General features: G+C 32.4%; 1 protein-coding gene across 2 annotated transcripts in view; it reads left to right on the forward strand.

Annotated features, from left to right (window-relative positions):
* Nucleotides 1-20,683, forward strand: part of kidins220a (kinase D-interacting substrate 220a) — an 83,557-nt gene that overhangs the window by 29,205 nt on the left and 33,669 nt on the right. For both annotated transcript variants that reach the window (XM_073826723.1, XM_073826724.1), the window contains exons 20-21: nt 1,647-1,791; nt 1,902-2,064. In XM_073826723.1, coding sequence (XP_073682824.1) covers nt 1,647-1,791; nt 1,902-2,064 — 308 coding nt within the window. The remainder of the gene's footprint in view (nt 1-1,646; nt 1,792-1,901; nt 2,065-20,683) is intronic.

Here is a 20,683-nt window from a genome sequence, read left to right on the forward strand (position 1 = left end):
TATTTTTGTTATTTTTTTATATTTATAATAGTCTATAATAATTAATTATATGTCATATTTAATACATTTGCATTGTTGTGGTCATTTTCATTACCTGATGCATATTATTATTATTATTATTATTTATTTTTTTTTACAGAATTTTAGTTGTATCATTATATTTTAGTTTATTTTTTATAATATATTTTATACTCATAGTTTGAATAATTCAGCTTGACAATTTGACAGCCCAAAGATAAAAAATAATTTATTATTCATGATTTTAACCATTATTATCTATAATGTATATTTAAATATTATGTAATTTTATATAATACATTTTATATTTTATATAGTAGTAGTAGTAATAATTATAACAATAAAATATATTTTGTTATATTTTTTATATTTATAATATATAATAATTCATATTTCAAAATACATTTGCATTTTTGTAGTCATTATCATTACTTAATACATTATTTGAAAGTATATTTTAGTTTTTTTAATATTTATACTCTATTATTATATTTTAGTTGATTTATTTTTTATTGTTTTGTAAAATATATTTGATATTTATAGTTTTATTAAATCAGCTTAACAGTTTGACAGCCCAAAGAAAGATGAAAATAAATCATTATTTATGATTTTAACCAGTATTATTTAAAATGTATATTTATCTATTATGTGATTTTATATAATATTTTTTATAAAATATTATTATTAATAATAATAATAATAATAATATTAATAATAGAAATATATAATATATAATAATTCCCTATTTCATAATTAATAAATTTTATTTACTTCATACATATTTTTATTATATTTTAGCTGTATTATATTTTTGTTTATGTTTTGGTAAAATATATTTTATATTCATATTTTTAATAATATACTTTCATTTTATATAATAAGAACATTTGATAAATTTTTTTATTGTATTTGACTTGTATTGATAGTTAATGCATATTCATTGTTGTAGTCAAACTATTATTACTTAATACATATTAATTTTATTATATTTGAATTCTATTAAACATTTTTGTATAATAGTATATAATAATTATATTTCATAATAAATACTTTTGCATTGTTGTAGTCATTATCATTACTTCATACATATTATTTTTATTGTATTTTAGCTTTGATTTTAATAATTCATAATTTTTATTTTCATTGGTTAAATTATTATGGTTGTGCTAAAATGTATTACTTCACACATGCAGTGAAAATGATGTTGGGACCAGTTGGTTAAAAGTAAGTGCAGGAAATGTTTGCTGTAAGTTTATCATTTGTTTGTAGAAGCATATTTTTCTCTACGGCTGTACTTCTAATTTATGTAGCTTAAAAGTCAAAATAATTTCTGAGGCCATGATACTTTCTCTGTGTTTCTGATTTATACTGCATACTAATTAGACGGTTGCATCTTAAGTCTATGTGTATGTGTGTGTCTGACTGTTAGCAAAAGAGAGAGACTGAACTGTGAAGACAATGTGGAAACACAGTGCTATTGTGGTAAAACAGGATATAAACGTACTCACAGTTCACAGGTACATGACAGAACACTAAAGCAAAGCGTCAATACTGTGTGTGCAGAAGTGGCCTACAGGTATCACACAAACAGCCTCCTGACATTGAGTTGTCTCCATATTGGTGTGTAGGACACGTACCGCAGGAGACAGATGCAGCGCTCTGTCACGCGCCAGATGTCCTTTGACCTGACCAAGCTGCTGGTCACCGAAGACTGGTTCAGTGACATCAGCCCGCAGACGATGAGGAGGCTGCTCAACATAGTGTCAGTCACAGGTCAGTGTGACCTAATTATACTTCCATACATTCATTATTGATTGTGGTATGTTAAAGACATAAGCAGTGAGTTTACAAATATATAACAGTAATGAAGTGTCTTCTGATAGGTCGCCTGCTCAGGGCCAATCAGATCATTTTTAATTGGGACCGACTGGCGTCCTGGATCAACCTGACGGAGGAGTGGCCGTACCGCACATCCTGGATCATTCTCTTCCTGGAGGAAGCGGATGGAGTCTCAGATCAGGTCACTCTGAGGACCATCTATGAGAGGTCAGCTTACACAAATTCTTTTACACAAATATAGTTCTTGCATTGTTTAGTAATTTTTTTACGATTTATTTTTTAATTTATTATTTATGTAGTTTTTTATTTGTTTTTGTTTACTTTGTTATTTATTTATTTATTTTAGTTATTTGGCTATTTATTTAATTCATTATTATGTTACGTTATTTCTCCCTTTATTTAGTATATCTTTTAATCATTTCTTTTTCTTGTTTAGTTTATTTGGTTCTTCACTTATATTATAATTATTTATTTATTTATTGTTATTTTAGTTATTTTATTCACTTGGTTAGATTAATTTAGTTGTGTTTATTTATTTTTATGTAGTTATTTTAGTTATTTATTTTCATTTACTTGGTTAGATTTATTTATTCATTTATTTAAAAATATTATTTTCTTGTAAGTGATTTATTTTTATTTACTTGGTTAGGTCTATAGATTTATTTATTCTTATGTTATGTTTTATTAATTTATTTTAGTTAGTCACTTGTCTATTTATTTAATTCATTATTAGCAATTTCTCCCTTTATTTAGTATATCTTTTAATCATTCTTTTTCTTGTTTAGTGTATTTGGTTCTTAACTTATATTAGACTATTTATTGTTATTTTAGTTATTTTATTCACTTGGTTAGATTAATTTATTTGTGTTTATTTATTTTTATGTAGTTATTTTAGTTATTTATTTTCATTTACTTGGTTAGATTTATTTATTTATTTATTTAAAATATATATTTTCTTTTAGTGATTTATTTGTATTTACTTGGTTTGGTCTATAGATTTATTTATTTATTCTTATGTTATGTTTTATTAATTTATTTTAGTTATTTCTACCTTTATTTAGTATATCTTTTAAACATTTAACAATATTTTCTTGTTTAGTTTATTTGGTTCTTAATTTCTATTAGATTATTTATTTATTTATTGTTATTTTAGTTATTTTATTCACTTGGTTAGATTTGTTTATGTATGTGTTTATTTATTTTTGTGTAGTTATTTTAGTTATTTATTTATTTTTATTCATTTACTTGGTAAGATTTATTTATTTATTTAAATTATTTATTTTCTTTTAATGATTTTTTTTTATTATATAGTGATATATTTTAGTGATTTATAGATTTTTTTTTTATTCTTATGTTATTTTAGTTATTTATTTGTTTTTATTTACTTGGTTAGATTTATTTATTTATTTATTTATTTTAGTTAGTTATTTGTCTGTTTATTTTTTTTTACCTGGTTTATTTAGATTTATTCATTTATGTATGTAAATATTCATTTATTCATTCATTTTAGTTATTTGTCTATTTATTTATTTACTTGTTTAGATTTTATTTATTTCTCTGTTAATTTATTTACTTCCTTATTCTTCTTTATTGTTAGTTATTTAATTATTTATCTATGATTTTTGTTTTATTTTAGTTATTTGTCTGTTTGTTTATTTATTTCCTTGGTTAGATTTATTTATTTACTTATTTTAGTTTGTTATTTGTCAATTTATTATTATTTTTAATTGACTTGGTTTATTTAGATTTATTTATGTAGTTTATTTATTTATTCATTAATTTTAGTTATTTATCTATTTATTTATTTATTTACTTGGTTTTCTTTCTTTCTTTCTTTCTTTATGAAGTTCTTTTAGTTTTCTTTTTATTTATTTACTTAGATTTATTTATTTATTTGGCTATTTATTTATTTAACTTTTTATTTATGTATTTCTCTTATTTATTTATTTATTTATTTATTTGTGTCTAATTAGTTATTGTAATTATCTATTATTTTTGTTTTAGTTATTTTCTTGATTGTTTATTTCTTTATTTTATTTGTTTATTTAGTTATTTATTTATTCATTTTAGCTGGTTATTTGTATGTTTTTTTGCTGTTTTTTTTAGTCACTTATTTGTATTTGTGGGGAACAAAATTGTCTTAAAACATAATTAAGCCTTTAGAAACTCTATTAGAAAACAAAATTAGCTTGAGCTGTTATACATACAGTTAGCCCATGCATGTGCTGAAGTTTTATATATATGTATATTTCACTTGTTTAGATTAATTTGATTTGATTTATGTTCTTTTATTTAGTTTCTTTGTTACTTTTAATTTATTTACTTATGTAGTTATTTTAGTTATTTATTTTTATTTGTTTATTTACTTGGGTGTATTTATTCATTTATATATTTGTTTATTTAATTATTTCTCTATTTTTTTCTCTTTGTTGTTATTTTAATTACTTATCTCAGATTTTTGTTGATTTTATTCAGTTCTTATTTTCTATTAGCTTAGTTCTCTTTATTTATTTATGCATGATTTTAGTTCATTTATTTAGTTTAGTTTTAGTTCTTAATTTCTGTTAGTTAATTTTTCTTTATTCATTCATTCTTTATATAGTTCTTTTAGTTATTTATTTTTTATTAATTGCGTGATTTATTATTAATTAAATTTAGTTCCTTATTTCTATTAGTTAATTATTTTTCTTATTTATTTATTTTTATGTAGTATTTTAGCTATTTACTTATTTTTATTTATTTAGTTATTTTAGTTCCTTAATTTCAAAATCATTAATACTTTCGTTATTATTATTATTATTATTATTATTATTGTTAATATTATTATTATTGTAGACCTTTCTAGACTTTCTATTTTGTTGATGGATATGGCATAAAAATTAGGATGACTTTTTTTTCTAGTTGGTTGTTCTTTCAATGTAGTAATGCCTGCGACCTGCAGGTGGCAGAAGGAAATCTCTCTTCCTTCTATTTCATTTTTGATCCGCAGCACAATTCCTATAAATCAGGATGTCTCATTGGGTATGATGTACCATGAAATATTTCAAGCTTTGATCTTTCCCTTTCATCCACTTACGGCAGGATGTTCATATACGAACGGCAAAACAAAAAGAAAGATGCTCAGTCGCTGCCTGACTAACAGACTGTCACTCTTTAATAATTGTCTGATTTACTTGTTGTCGTCAAACATGCAACACACCATCACAGTTACATCTGCTGCATCCTCTCTAGAGGCTTTATCGAGTGTGTGTGTGTGTGTGTGTGTGTGTGTGTGTGTGTGTAGCTGCTGTACGGAAAGATGTTGAGGCCGTTAGGTTTGCTGATGCTCAGTGTTTGGCCTTTAAAGGTTGCTCTGTCACACTGCACTAACATGCTGTGACTCCTGGGGCTGTAGAAGTGTCAGAGCATCTCAGTGTCAGCATCTGCTCTCTCTCCCCGTCGCTCTTTCTTTCCCAGCCCCCATGATGCCCTTTAGCGCTTTGTCTCACCCGTTTTTCTCCTCTTTCATACCCCGAAATACCCTTCGTGTCCACACTAGCGCCGCATTTCGGCGCAGGTGGGCGGCAGTGAATCGTTCGCTGTGGATGTTAAAATAGAGGCCTGTCATGTTGTTCTGTTATCTGTCACAGATGTTGCTCAGATAAGAAACTGTCAAATCTACTGGTGCTTTTTTTTTCTTCCGTCTGTTGCGCTCTCGAGGTCACGTGGCCATGCATTTGCTCGCTTTTTATAGAAATGAGGGTGAGTCACAGCGGCCGGCGTAGACGCAGACCTGAGTGTGTCCGCTCGCGTCCGTTTTAGCAACTAATGATTAGCCATTAAGCTAAACGGCGGTTCGTTGTGAAGGATTTTTAGGGCTGTTCGTCTCATGAATAACAGAGAGCGATCTGGACGGGTCAGTATGTGGTCCACATTGATGTAAGAGCGCCGTAGTGGCAGACGAGTGAGTTTCATAGGTCAGCTGTCATTCTCAATCGCTGTCACAAGGCCTCGGTTTGTGTTCTCGCTTTTCTGATAGTGTGTGAAGACCAATGGACTGATATAATTTGCTCGGGAAATGGACATGCTGTGTGTGTGTGGGTGTGTGGCCCGGTTTAGCTTGGTTTTCTACATCCTTCTGCCTTTCTCTCAGCACACACACATATTCCTAGAAGAGAGAAGTGGCGAAATCCCCTCTTTGTAACATTGCTCCATGGTAGGTCATTATGAGGCTGAGCTCTCGCAGTGGCTTTGTGTGTTTTCTGGTGTGTGTGTGTGTGTTTGTTTGTGACACATTTAGTTCATTCAGTTTGCACAACATAACCCTTGAAACCCACACCACAATGCAAGACACACAAAACTTGTAGTGTGTTGTTGTAACTAAGAACTGGTCAGGATAGTCAAGTTATCTATGTTTTTTCTACCTTCTTTGAGAATGTTTGGTGTACTAACGAGTTTGTTAACGTAGGAAAATGACTCTCTGTAAATTCTTTTAATTTCCTTTAAAGCACTACTAAAAAATATTAATATTTACTTTAATGTTTTTAAGATTTGTGCATTAAAAACATCATAATTTATTAGTAATTGGTTGTTTTCAATCTTATTTTTCACCTTCTCTTTTATTTATTTTAGTTAATTATTTCTATTCACTTGGTTAGAATTTTTTATTTATTAAATTTTTTTGTGTAGTTATCTCAGTTATTTATTTTTATTTATTTACTTGGATAGATTTATTTATTTCAATTCTTTCTATATTATTGACTTGGATCGATTTATTTGTTTATTTTTTATGCAGTTGTTTTATTTATTTATTTTCATTTTTTTACTTGGTTAGATTTATTCATTGAATTATTTTAGTTAGTTGTTTGTCTGTTTATTTATTTTCTATTTACTTAGTTTTATTTATTTATTTATTTGGGTCAAAGATGTTAAGATGTCCACATCAAAAAAAAAAAAAATAAAGAAATAAAAGTGATTTTATGTCCATAGAAAGCACATTAAATGCAAGTAAAGTGTCTACTTTTAAGGTTTTAAATACGTTTTTGGAGAATAAAATTTGGCAAATGGGCAAAACCTAGCATAGTAGCAAAAATGTAGAATTATTAATTAGTATTTGGAGTAAAAGTAATTCATCTTTTAATGTCATAATTAGATTTTTCCTGATAAGATTGTTACACTGAATGACATTTTAGTGGGTGTCTTCTGTAAATTATGGAAAAATGTATGATATTTATTTTTTGCTCAGAAAAACAAAAACGAAAATGCAATTAAATTAAACAGAAAACTTTTAAATATTTTTTTGGGAAAAACAAAAACAATTTAAAGCAGTATTACACTTATTGTTTTTATGCTTAAACCATATTTTGTCTTTGGCCCATTTATCTATTTATTTTAGTTATTTGTCTATTTATTTGTCTATTTATTTATTTATTGGTTAGATGTATTTATTTATGTAAATACATTCATTTTAATTTAAATAAATTTCCTTTAAATCACTACTAAAAATATTAATATCTTCTTAAAATGTTTAAAAGATTTTTACATTAAAAACATCATAATTTATTAGTAAATGGGCTGTTTTTGACCCTCTCTTTGAAATAGGTGTGCTGCTTTTTTTTTAAATCAAATGTAAATTCATGATCCAGCCAAATTTCCTTGGTTAAATACAAATTAATTACACTATCAGTAAAAAAGGAAAAAGAAAACAATTATATTTTAGATTTTTACATTAACAATGTAATCAATATTCTATTAAAGCGATCAAGTCAGTGTTTTTAAGCGTTTTACATTTATTCCAAAATAATAACTCAAGGCAGTAACAATTTAAACCGTATATTTTTTTTAAACGTACGTTCAGCTATTTTTTTTTAATAGTTTTAACTATTTTTATTATCTTTTGTGGGTCTGTTAAAACTAAGTGGGCTCAGGAGAGGTGAGAGCGATGCGGACACCCGCTGTAACTTTACCTCCTGGTGTTGCAGTCGGACAGTTTTTCTTTTGAGAAAAAACAAGGTTTTAATACATGTTTTATTGTTATTGTTTTATTTTTATAAGAAGAATTTTTTTCTCATCTAATATTTTGCCTCTTGGGAGGAAACACTTAAGTGAACACCCACTGTTATGATCGAGCAACAGTTTTGAATATTAAAATGCAACAACAGTCGCATTCGGTGTAGACACAGTGTTAGGATCACAAGTAGCCATTGATCATCTTCTGCGGGTCTTTTGTCGCACTATTTTGTCAGCGCATTTTGGCTGCGTGGTTTCAATAAAAGCTGTTTCTGGACTAACAAGGAAGTTTTGAGTCCTGAAACAGGATGTATTTATAGTACAATGACCTCTTATAAGAATTTAAGGGAAATTTCATTTCTCAATACAACCACTTTTTAGGGCTGCCCTCGACTAAAGATTTTTCTGGTCGACTAGTAGTTGTTCATTTTAAGCATTAGTGTACTATTAGTCGCACGTTTATTAATAAACCATATAAATCATAATAATGAGCCTTTAATTGCCTACATAGCCTAAGCACTCAAGTGCATGCAAAGAAAAGCTTGCAACAATGCACCAGAAGAAGTGAAGAAAAACAGCAAAAAGATGGCATTAACATCTTAATAATGATACACGAATGGTTTATTTGTTTTCGGCTTAAGAGATGTCACTTATTGACGAGTCCCTGGCTTAAGTCACTTAATTTTTTTCTACTTGAATTGGTTAATTTAAAAGTAAGCATTTTTCTTTCTATAGATATATATGTTTCTAATGTCTGTATGGCAAGTATACACACAGAGTTTCAAAATTTTGCGCTCAAGTTTAGAGACCAAGATGGCAGAAAACGCACCGTTTGCTTTAATTATTTTACAAAAGCACAACTTTTTGTTGTTATTGTGAGTGCAGACAAATAAACGTAGAGTCTTTACAGATTCAAAAGAAGTATTACTTTTATCTGTATGACCAAAAATTACAGAGTATTTTAAGAACAAGTGCCTGCACCGGCCCCCTCATCTGTCATACAGTAAGCATGCTATTATTCAGCTTCCACACTGTTCACAGACACTTCAATAGCGCACATTTTACTAGGTTAACATTAGATTGTGTGGCCTTGTAAAGTTCCTACTACTAACATATTTCATATGAAAAGTCTAATTGAGGTCAATGAATGATAAGTGAGCGTTTGGATGGCCTGCATATTGTATCATATTACCACATAGACCAGCCGTTAATGATCTGTCCGTCACAGACTGCGTGACTTCACCACTTCCTGTGGATTTTTTTTCTGCGTCTAAGCAACTAATAAAATTTTGCCCGACCAAGTCTCTTCTCATAGACTAAAGATCAGTAGACTATTAGGGGGCAGCCCTACTTTTTTTGTACTTATTTTTTTTTAAATTGTTGATTGCTAAAATAAAATAAAAATGTACGCTTTGTAAAGTTTGTCCTGAGACATATGTATGAATGAGTATGAATAATAAATAAGCTGTGCCTGGTGGACATGACCTTAAACCTGAACAAAATATATGCAGGGCTTCTTTAAGACTAACAGGCAAAATTAATTTAATTTTGTGTAATTTTGTGCATTGTGTATGTGTTGCACCTTGTATAGATTTAAAGTCCCCCTGAAATCAAAATGAAAGTTTTTTGGCTTTTAGTATGAATATATTAGCCTTAAGATTATCTATAAACTAGTGTGCGTCAAAACAACGACAAAATTCGCATTTACAAGATATGAGCATTCGAAACTTACAATCTCGTCACTTCCGCCAATATGAATCAACGATTTTGATGATATCACCGTGCACTTCAGTTTCTCATCAAACGTTCTGTCCAATCAAATGCTCTCTAGAGTCCGTATTGTCCCGCCCCCTACACAGAGACGCAGTACACGGAGCAGATCATATGCGCTCATATGTGCGATCGGCATGTATTGAACTACACAGCCTCAGCATGATTATGATCACTATTTTGTTTTAGCAAGAGTTTCATATTGAATCTGTGGGGTAATTTATTAGTCTGTGGCTGTCATAAGCTACAAATGCGGCTTTACCGAGTTTAACGGCTCTGGCCCGAGCAGATATAAATGTAACGCTATTGGCCATTCAAAATAAGTGGGCGGGGCTGGGCGATATGTTTTTGTTTCAATTAAAAGTACGTCACCACATAGAATAACGCTGCGTGTTTCAAGGCACTTCAGTGGACCTTTAAAGTACCTCAAAGTACTAGTATTGAGATTTTCTCAATATTGTTTTTTATTTTGCGTCCTCAGATTCCAGATTTTCAAATAGCCAAAATTCAGCCAAATATTGTCCTATCCATACATCAACAAACTATACATCAATGGATGTATAATCATGTATAAATTCAAAAAATTGTATCCTTATGACTGGTTTTGTGGTGCGGGGCACATTTTTCAAACACACAAAAAATGAAAGCATGACTTGTTATCTTCCAGCGAAACAAAATGTTATATTTAGGGGAATTTTTGTGAGAGGAACTCTTAGTCATAGTAATTCATTAATAGTAATATTAGTATTCTTACTCTTAGTAATATGCTTTATTTGAGACTAAGCTTATCACAAGACCACAAGACAAGTAGTCAATGCCAATATCATTAAAATTTCATGATTTTTTACGATACCTATTTAAAAAAAAACTAATGTGCTTTTGAACTGTAGTATGTACCGTAACAACTCTGTAATATGGAAACAACTCTCTGGTTCCTTGGTGATCCGGCCCTTTAATCTGCTCTAGAATGTGAATAATCTGTTAATAACATCAGCTTGTTTTATAATTAAGATTTAGACCGGCTACAGTAATCCGGCTGAGGTGGAACACAAGGATTTCTGTGTCCTTAAGGTACACCAGAACTATTAACCACACTGGCCACCTCTGTATTTTGAGTAAAACTACAGATTACTCTTAGTCCACTCACCAAAAAGCCCAATATAACTAGACAAATTCAAAGGAAAATGTTCAACCAGTTACCTTTCTCCCCGAATTTGAGTCAAGTCACTCTCTGTTTCACTGTAAAGTGTTTTTTTAGGCTATCCCGCCTGGACTTAATGGTCCGTAGGACTATGACTCACGGTTGTTTTTGGTCTTTACAGCCATTATTTTGGGACGAGAATGTCTTAGTTGTAGTGAGACACATTTGGGCCGTTTTACCATAAAAAGCAAACAGGCGGAAGTCCAAATGGAAAGCGAGTGAGTGAGTGAGTGAGAGAGATGTTGTGGTGGCTGATGGCCATGATCTGTAGTGGACTTTTTGAGCAGAGTCAGGTCCACCGGGAGTTTATTTATGGCACTTTGCTCCGGTTTTGTGCTTGTTACGAGGTGTGGCCCGCCGAGCCGGTTCTGCTCTGACATCTGGTGTCCGGCTTGTGCCAGGATGGTATGACAGAACCTGAGCGGGCCGGGTACCGTGCCCAGCCCGCCCTCCCCTTATCTGGCCCGGTAACATATGTCCCCTCCTCCCCTACTCGGAGAGCGGCCCTTGTTAATTAACCCACCAGGAGAGTTGGCGTGGCGCGCTCCAAAACGACCAATCGCTGGAGGGATTTGACGTGAGCGTGCAGGAAAGAGGACACGCCCCCTTCACCTTTCGTCCACACCTCCCTCACCTCTCGGCGTCTTCTTGGCACGCCGACTCGGTGTGACATTCACCGGTGAAAGAGAAAGAACACGGAAGCCCTTCCGCTTTCCGAAAGGCTCGTCCTGCTCACAATGCTTCCTGTCACAATGCTCAGCTTATTCATTGAGGGAACAATCGGCTCTCAGTGCTGGGCTTCAAATCCGGGATTTAAAGCGATTTTTAGCGAAACTTTCTAACTAATGACACTCGAAGTGAATGCATGCAAGGCTATTGGAGCTAATTAGACAGACTCTTCTCCCAAGTACTGAAACATTAAGATGACATACTGTTCATTCAGGATTACTTTAATTGGTACAATTATTGTAATTTCAGTCGCAATTACGTCGGAAGATAAAAGCGCCTTCTGAAGCACATTTATGTGATTTCCTTTATGCCTAATAAGCCTTTAAATAATTCTTGTGAAAGGCACACGGCTTCCTTTCTTCTGCTCTTTTGAACCCTTTGCCTTTGAGTTGGGACTTCTCACTTTTGCGCATTTGTATTTTTGTCACGTACCGGTCTTGTCTCTAGCATCTCGATGTGTTTTCTCCTCCGCCTTTGGAGGGAAGCTATTGTCCGTGAACCTGATCCTTCAAGAACTCTTTGGTGGAAGAGGTAAACTTAGTAATTTAAAAAGTGCAGCCATTATTTGCCCAGAGGCCCTATAAATGATTAGGCTGTTGAAAGCCCCATCTATTCCCCAAAGGAGAGAAGCCCAATCTAAGATAGGGAGTGCATTTATTGGGTGCACAAAGTGACCTCCAGATGGATGAAATGAGTTTGAAACTGGGGAAGAGGTTGTGGGCTGCAGGGATTGCAGGATCGTTTCAGCGATGCTATGTGGGTCTGTGCCATTATTCTGAAAAAAAGAAAGGCAATCGTGCTGGCTCACACGTGTCAAGGCTACTTATTTAACTCTTAAAGGGATAGTTCACCCATAAATAAAAATTCAGTCAGTAATTACTCACCCTTACTGTATGTCATTTCAACCCTGCAAGACCTTCGTTCATCGTTGGAAGAAAAATTAAGATATTTTTGATGAAATCCGAGAGCTTTCTGACCCTGCATAGACGACAACGGAGGCTCAGAAATTAACAAGGGCTTGTAGCAAAAGAGCCACCAAAATGAACATAAATGCCTCATGAATTCATAAAAAAGGGGCGAAAAATGCCCCTACACAATTAAACAATGTATTACGGCTGTCGCAAATAAAATTAAATGTGAAAATTAGCAAAGTGTCAATTAGTGAATTTACATTTAGATTTTGCTCACACTGCATCAGATTGCTTTTATATTTGACACATTCAAGGCCCTGAAAGGTAGTAAGGACATTGTTAAAATAGTCCTTGTGACATCAGTAGTTCAACCATAATGTTATGAAGCTATAAGAATACTTTTTGTGCGCAAAGGAAACAAAAATACAGACTTTATTTTGTTATAAGTATATATTTGGAAAGAAGTTTTTACTCTTTTAATCATAAGCATCTGTTCTAGATGTTAGACATCTCTTGGTATGTTTAAAAATAGAAACCCATCACTTTGGTCAGGTTACTTTGTCTACTCGCTCTATTTTGGGCAAAGTTCCACTCAAAGCTTTACCTGCCAGTAACCAACATCATTAGACTTAGATCTATAAATATCTATTGTATTCCAGTATAATTGTGTTCCACTGCTGCTTCTCTGGGGTAGCGCTCAGCTTTCATCAATTGGGGGGAAAAAAATCCCATGAAAGTCCATTAGAGTTTTTTATGCTTCTAGGCAAGATGCTTTTGTTTACAGATCGGGTTTATTTATTTCTCAGAGTTTGGCTGCCAGTTTGGAGGTTTTTTAGGGTTTTTGTACTTCTTTGTTCATCTCCATCTTCATGCACTCTAAAAATGCTGGGTTAAAAACAACCATTTCTGGGTTATTTTGCAACTCAGCGCTTGGTAAATATTGGACAAAACACATGAGTTGACCCACTTTTTTTTTTTTTTTCTACATTAACCCATTTGCTGGGTTTTTTTTTTTTTTTTGACAGTGCTGGGTCAGTCAACCTATCAAAAAGCTTTTTCAATTGAAATAATAAAAAAAAAATCTCTAAATCTTCTCTAAAATCTGTGAACATTTGAAGTTCATTAAAGTTGTCCTAAGACAAGAATGGATATTGTTATGGTTTTTAGGACAACTTTGGTGAAAGGTTTTGATCCACGTCCAATGTATATAATATAGGACAAGAACTGTTCATATGCAATATTTTTTTATTCAATATCAAGTCTTTTCCAATCTTCAGTAAAGGTTTTAGAATGTGACAGGAGCAGCAAGAGCAGCCAATGGGAATCTGTGGGAAGAAAACTGCTGTCAAACGCATAGTGCGACCACAGCTGCAGCAATAGTCAATGGTATTCAGTGGAGCGCACAGAAACTTTGTTACATATAACAGCAAAGTCACGCCATGTTCTTTTGGCAGGAGGTGAAACTTACATGCCACCAGCACATTGTTGGCTAGGACATATATTTAAACAAAAAGGAAAAATGTGACACTACAGACAGTTTTCTATTTATCATTTGAAAGGAATACAATGTAATAGAGTCCTTAATTTCATTCAGTAAGTTTTCTATAAATCATGTTTTCTCTCAGAATAGAACACAAAATGACTGCTGACAAATGGAAACAATTTTAACTTGTTTGGCACACACTTCCCATTGCTGGGTAGGTATGTGAGGGGGTTTCATCATTTATATTGATGATAAAAATGACCTAGCAGGTGAGCTACAGAAAAACTACCCAGCACCTGTGTAAAAATATTAAAAATAACCCAATTAAATGACCCAACAAGCTGAACACAGCATTTGGGTTAAAAAGAATAACCCAATTTTTAGAGTGCAGAAAAACTACCCAGCACCCAAGTAAAAATATAATAAATAAAATAATAATAAATAAAAATAATTAAATAAAATGACCCAAAAGGTTGATCCCAGCAGTTGGGGCTTAAATAACCCAGCATTTTTTTTGAGTGCAGAAAACTGCCCAGCACCTGGGTAAAAATATTAAAACTAACCCAACAGGCTGAACCCAGCATTTGGGTTAAAAAAAAATAACCCAGCATTTTTAGAGTGCAAAAAAACTACCCAGCACCTGGGTAAAAAAATATATAAAAAGTAACCTAATAAAACGGCCCAACAGACTGAAGCCAGCATTTTTAGAGTGCAGAAAAACTAGCACCTGGATAAAAATGTTAAAAAAAGACCCACCAGGCTGAACCCAGCATTTGGGTTGAAAAATAACCCTGCATTTCTTAAACTGTGTATTTGTAATTTACCACTCAGTACTGCCAGAGATAAAAATGTAGATGCTGAACAAATTGGGATCTGAATAAAACTTCTTGGAGTGAACATCTATTACGTAAGGAATAATTGACGACGGGCCGTAGAATTCTTAGAAAATAATGCACACCTGAGGTGGTGATGCGGTCACGACGCGAAGCGGAGTGGCCGTTACACCTCGGGTGTGCATTATTTTCGTAGAATTCTATGGCCCGAAGTCAATTATTCCGCTTATACTACAGTTACCACACCTCAAGACATCGATCAAATGATATATTTCAAGACATTCGTCCCGTTTTTATCCTTAAAACCCTATTGTGAGTAGGATTAGTTTCTTACGCAGCTCATTCAACAGCTTCGTTGCTAGTTCCAAAACGTCATTTTAGAACTAGTAACGACGCTTGGGCTGTTAATAGCAAAATAATGCCGTTAATAATGAAGTTTAGACAGACCGAAAGACAAGCAGACAGACGGAAAGAGTGAGGAGAGAAAAACTAAGTGTATGACTTTACCTCTCTCATGTCTGTGTCTCTCAAGGGTGACTGGCAGCATCGTCTCTACTAAAGGTTAAACTTAAAGTTCATTTTCTTCAAGACCCCGCCGTTGTTACCTCGCGTGTGAGAGCTGTCATGTCGTTTTTAAGTTGTTAATCGTCAGAGCAGCGCTAACAACATTAGCGCGAATGCTAACGCGAGTGCAAACTGTAATGTTATGTGTGTGCGTCTGTGAGGTGAGTGAGAGAGGGCGAGAGAAATAGTTTGTGCTTTCCATACATAATAAAACGTAATATATTGTGGAAAAAACATGGAAATGATCTGTCGTTTTTATCCGGATGTTTACTGTATTTATTAGTTTGGCCAGTGTCATTGTGGGTTTTAGTTATTTTGCTGTTTTGGGCTGTAAGGACCTTTTGAAATAACTGAAATCGTATGGCGAAGTGATATAGACATGTACTGTGGTCTAAAGCTGCCTGGAACTACGTTTGCTGTGTGTTTCACTGTATATAATGCACACCTCTAGAACGTTCGTCAGCCAATCAGATTCAAGCATTTAACGGCCCTGTAGTATAAGATGAAATATTAACCTTTTCACACGTGAGTTTAAAATATTCTATCTAACCCCAAAGAATGAGGCTGCGTCCGAAATCGCATACTACCCTACTATATAGCACGCGAAAAGCAGTACGCGAGGCGAGTAGTATGTCCGAATTCATAGTATTCGAAATTCAGTAGGCGAGAAGTACCCGGATGACCTACTGCTTCCGCCAGAATTCTGTAGTAGGCATTCCATGGACACTTTCCTATCCCATGAGGCTCCGCGGGAGGAGGCGTCATATTCGAAAAATAGCGGAAAGTGGAGACGCGCATAGATAGATATACGTAGATGCCTCATCGAACCGCTCCAAGCACGTAGATGCGGAACGGTCCACTTGACATCATTCACCATATAGTAGGTTTGCCAACGGCTGTGCAGGACTGTGGCATTTCGAATATTCAGTGATTTACTATGGTCAGTTACATAGATCTATGGGTGAATGACGTCAAGTGGACCGCAGTAAAATAGCGGACGGCTTACGTATAACGGGCCCATAGAAACAAGTCACTAATGAGGCATCTACATATATGTATCTATGGAGACGCGGCTCTTTTCAAGTGTAAATTTTCGCGCTGTTGTGATGACGCAAGACAAGTGACAACATCAATATGGCGGATGTAGTATGTCCGAATTCCATTCATACTACCCACATTCATACTATATAGAACGTACTGTTTTAACGATCGGGTAGTACGTTTGAATTTAAATGTAGTACCTACTTAAGTAGTATGCGATTTCGGACGCAGCGTGAGTTTTTTTAGGCGACCGTTATTTTGGAATGTTTGGCATTACTGTTTCCATGGCGACGCGTCATGTGACACACCGCAGCCACAACAGCACTGTAAGACACATGGATTGCTTTTATTTCGTTTTCCCTTTTTTATTATTGATATTCATAAGCATGCTCGCTATATTTTGAAATATATGATATTCCGATTTCGAAATATGTGCAAGTAAATGTATTTAAAAATCCAAATACTTTTATTATGACCGCGTTAGTTAATCTATACCGGGTGATGGGCGCCGCCATGTTTGTTCGCGCTAAATCCGAGCTGTGGGATTTAACACACGCAAATGCATCCTCTACTCCCGAAAGACATTAAAGTAAGTCTCTGGTGAGCTGGAAGAAGAGGAGAGTGAACTTTATAGTTACCTACATAATCTGTATATGATATCAATAAATGATGCTGTCAGAATATATTTGTAGGATCATTATTGCCGCTTCCATAGACATCAGTGTGTATTTTACAAACTATAAATGTATGGTTTTGCTAGTACTTATGTCTATTTAAATGTCTGAAACCTAAAATAAGCATTATATGGTTGAAAACACTGAATAGTTGTGATAATATGACAAGCACTCAGCGCGTCCGCCAAAACAGATTTGAATTCAGCAGCTGATCACGTGATGCGGCGAACGTTCGAATCACACCGGTGTGATCGTACGCATCAGGGACCAGCCAAGACAAATCACACCGGTGTGATCGTACGTTCTAAAGGGTTAAATAACCCAATAAAATGGCCCAGCAACTGAAAAAAACATTACCCAACATTTTTTTTAGAGTGCAGAAAAACTACCCAGCACCTGGGTAAAAATGTTAAAAATACCCCAACAGGTTGATCCCAGCATTTGAGTTAAAAAAAACAACAACAACAAAACAAAAAACATAATTTTTCGAGTGTAAAAAAGCACCCAGCACCTGGGTAAAAATGTTAAAAATAACCCAACAGGCTGAACCCAGCATTTGGGTTAAAAAAAAATAACCCAGCATTTTTAGAGTGCAAAAAACTACCCAGCACCTGAGTAAAAAAATATTAAAAATAACCCAATAAAGTAACCCAAAAGGCTGAAGCCAGCATTTTTAGAGTGTAGAAAACTTCTCAGCACCTAGGTAAAAATGTAAAAAAACAAAAAACAAAAACAGGCTGAAGCCAGCATTTTTAGAGTGCAGAAAAACTACCCAGCACTTGGATAAAGAATATGAAAAATATCCCAATGAAATGACCCAAAAAGCTGAACCCAGCATTTGGGTTAAAAAAAAAAATAACCTAGCATTTTTAGAGTGCAAAAAACTACCCAGCTCTTGGGTAAAAAAATAAAATAAAAAATAACCCAATAAATTGACCGAAGAGGCTGAACCCAGCATTTGGGTTAAAAACAATAACCCAGAATTTTTTTTAAGTGTGTATTTGTGATTTACAACTCAGCACTGCCAGAGATAAAAAAATAAATAAATAAGATGTTGAACTAGGATATGAATAAAACTTCTTGGAGTAAACATCTATCAAGATCAAACTCCACATGCCAGCCCACCAGTCCTGCCTTTTTTAGCATCTCAAGGCCGCCACCACCCACCTGTCATACAAACCTCAATGGCTGATGATGGCGACTGTTGTTCTTTTCATGGTGGGTTTGTTGATTCTCTATATGGAGGTCAGAAAACGAATGTGGGTTGGCATTACGCGTCTCTGGGCCCCTCATGGAGGGCAGGGTGGCATCGGCGTGTTTGGGCCTCATTGAGCGTCTCATTGAACTGTCCACAGAAGGGTGGCTGTAAGCAAAGTCAAGTGGCACATTCAGCACCCGGCCAAAGGGGAAAATAGTGGGAGAATTATACTCTTTCCCGTCAGCTGCTGTGTGTGGGAGTCTTTGAAAAAGAAGAGGAGGACAAAAAAAAAAGCTAAGCCAGCTTTGGGATCGATTAGCATTTGGATAAACCCGATGAGAGACCTCTCAAGTGGCCAACATTTAAGGCAGCCACGCCGCTAGCCCGAACGATGCAACGCGGCCCTAGTCAATAGCAGTATTGTTTGAGATGCCTTTGGTGCTTTTATCTTTGTGAGCACGGCAAGTATCTTAAACGGCAGAGCTTAATTTCCCTCACTCCCAGCGCTTCCATGACAGATGAATGATAGCACTTTTTTCCTGTGCGATTTTCTCTCGTAGCAAAGGCAAGAATGTCAAAAGTAATTGCTAAACAAATCACTTGATGTCGAAGCCAACTTCTTCTCCCACCAGCTTCAAAAGCTTTGTTTTTCTGCTGGAGGATTTACATCAGCTTCAATTGATTATAAATAGTATTCTTAGCATGCTGTAACAGAAGATGTGTACAGCTGGGGAAAGATTAGCCTTCCCTTGGCCACGGCATGATGTTTGTGTCTGTATATGAACAGTTGAATACAAATACTGGCGATAGTGGGTTTGGGTATTCTGCCTCATATAATGAACCTGAAACTGTTCATGTCATATCTATAACCATATCTTAGCTGTCCAATTAAAAATGCGCATCTACTCTTTTGGCAATTTAGAATTTTTACTGTAGACTGAATGCGTCGAATGACCTGCTGTTTGAATTGCGCATCAAAATGACCAGTAAAATTATATGTTTATTAAGGCTTAATAACAGTTTAACAAGTATCTACACAAACCTTCAGGAAACCATATCTCTCACAATTAGTAAAGCTAATTCTGGAAATTGATGCATCTGACGGAAATCTGACTGAGACTTAACCCACTCTTTAATTTTATTTTATTTTATTTTATTTTATTTTATTTTATTATTTAAGTCTTGTAATTAATATTAATAAACTATTTAAATTTTGAATTGTTCAGAAGTATTATGTAAAGTTAATTGAAATCAAATACGCAAATCTTATATAATATTATCATAGTAATAATTATTATTGTTTAATGTTAATTTTATTAACCTTAATAACAATAAAAAGTATAAATGTAAATTAATTGTATTAATTAAATAATAAAATAATAATAATTATTATTTATTGTTATTAACAACGTAATATTATACATCTTTAGAGCAGTAAATAATTAAATAAGTGATTGTGTATTGTTTTTTGTTGTTTAACTTTCATTTGTTATTATTATTATTATTATTATTATTATTATTATTATTATTATTATTATTAACAACGATGATAATAATAAAATAATGTATTATTTAATATTATTTAATATCAATAAGTTAAATGTAATGTACATTTTAATTAATTGTAATAAATAATAAAACATTGAAATAAAACAATAAATAAAAATAATGAATTATTATTTTATTTGTTTTGTTGTTTAATTTTAATTTAGATTTATTATTATTATTGTTGTTATTATTATTATGATAATAATACATTTATTATTAATACCTGTAGTATAATAATAATAATAATAATAATAATTATGTATAATATATATATATAATATATAATAATTATTAATAATATTATTATTAATATTATTATTTGTTGTTAATAATGGAATTTTATAACAATATTCATTCAATAGTCATAACAATAAATTAAATAATAGTGATTGTGTGTTTTTTGTTGTTTGATTTTTATTTATATTTTTATGATAAGTTTAAATAAATTTAATATACATTTTAATTAATACAAAAATTAATAAAACAGTACAATTGTTTGTATATTTATTTATTATTATTAATAATAATAATAATTATTATTATTATTATTATTATTATTATTATTTAATAATAATATTAATTGTTATTAATAATATTCATTATTATTTTAGATATTTAGGTTCACCAAGGCTGCATTTATTTGATTAAAAAATACAGTAAAAACTACCATTGTAAAACATTTATTACAATTTAAAATAATTTTATGTTCTTTTTTTAATTTAATATTTCATATATTTAGTTTTAATATTAATAAAATAAGAATTTTCAGCTGCTTCAGAAAAGCTAATTTGGTGCTTGAGAAAAAATTAATTAAATAATAAAATAATAATAATAATTATTATTTATTGTTATTAATAGCATAATTTTATACATCTTTAGAGCAGTA

The sequence above is a fragment of the Garra rufa genome, chromosome 21, assembly GCF_049309525.1.
Source record: "Garra rufa chromosome 21, GarRuf1.0, whole genome shotgun sequence".
NCBI classification, from domain to species: Eukaryota; Metazoa; Chordata; class Actinopteri; order Cypriniformes; family Cyprinidae; genus Garra; species Garra rufa.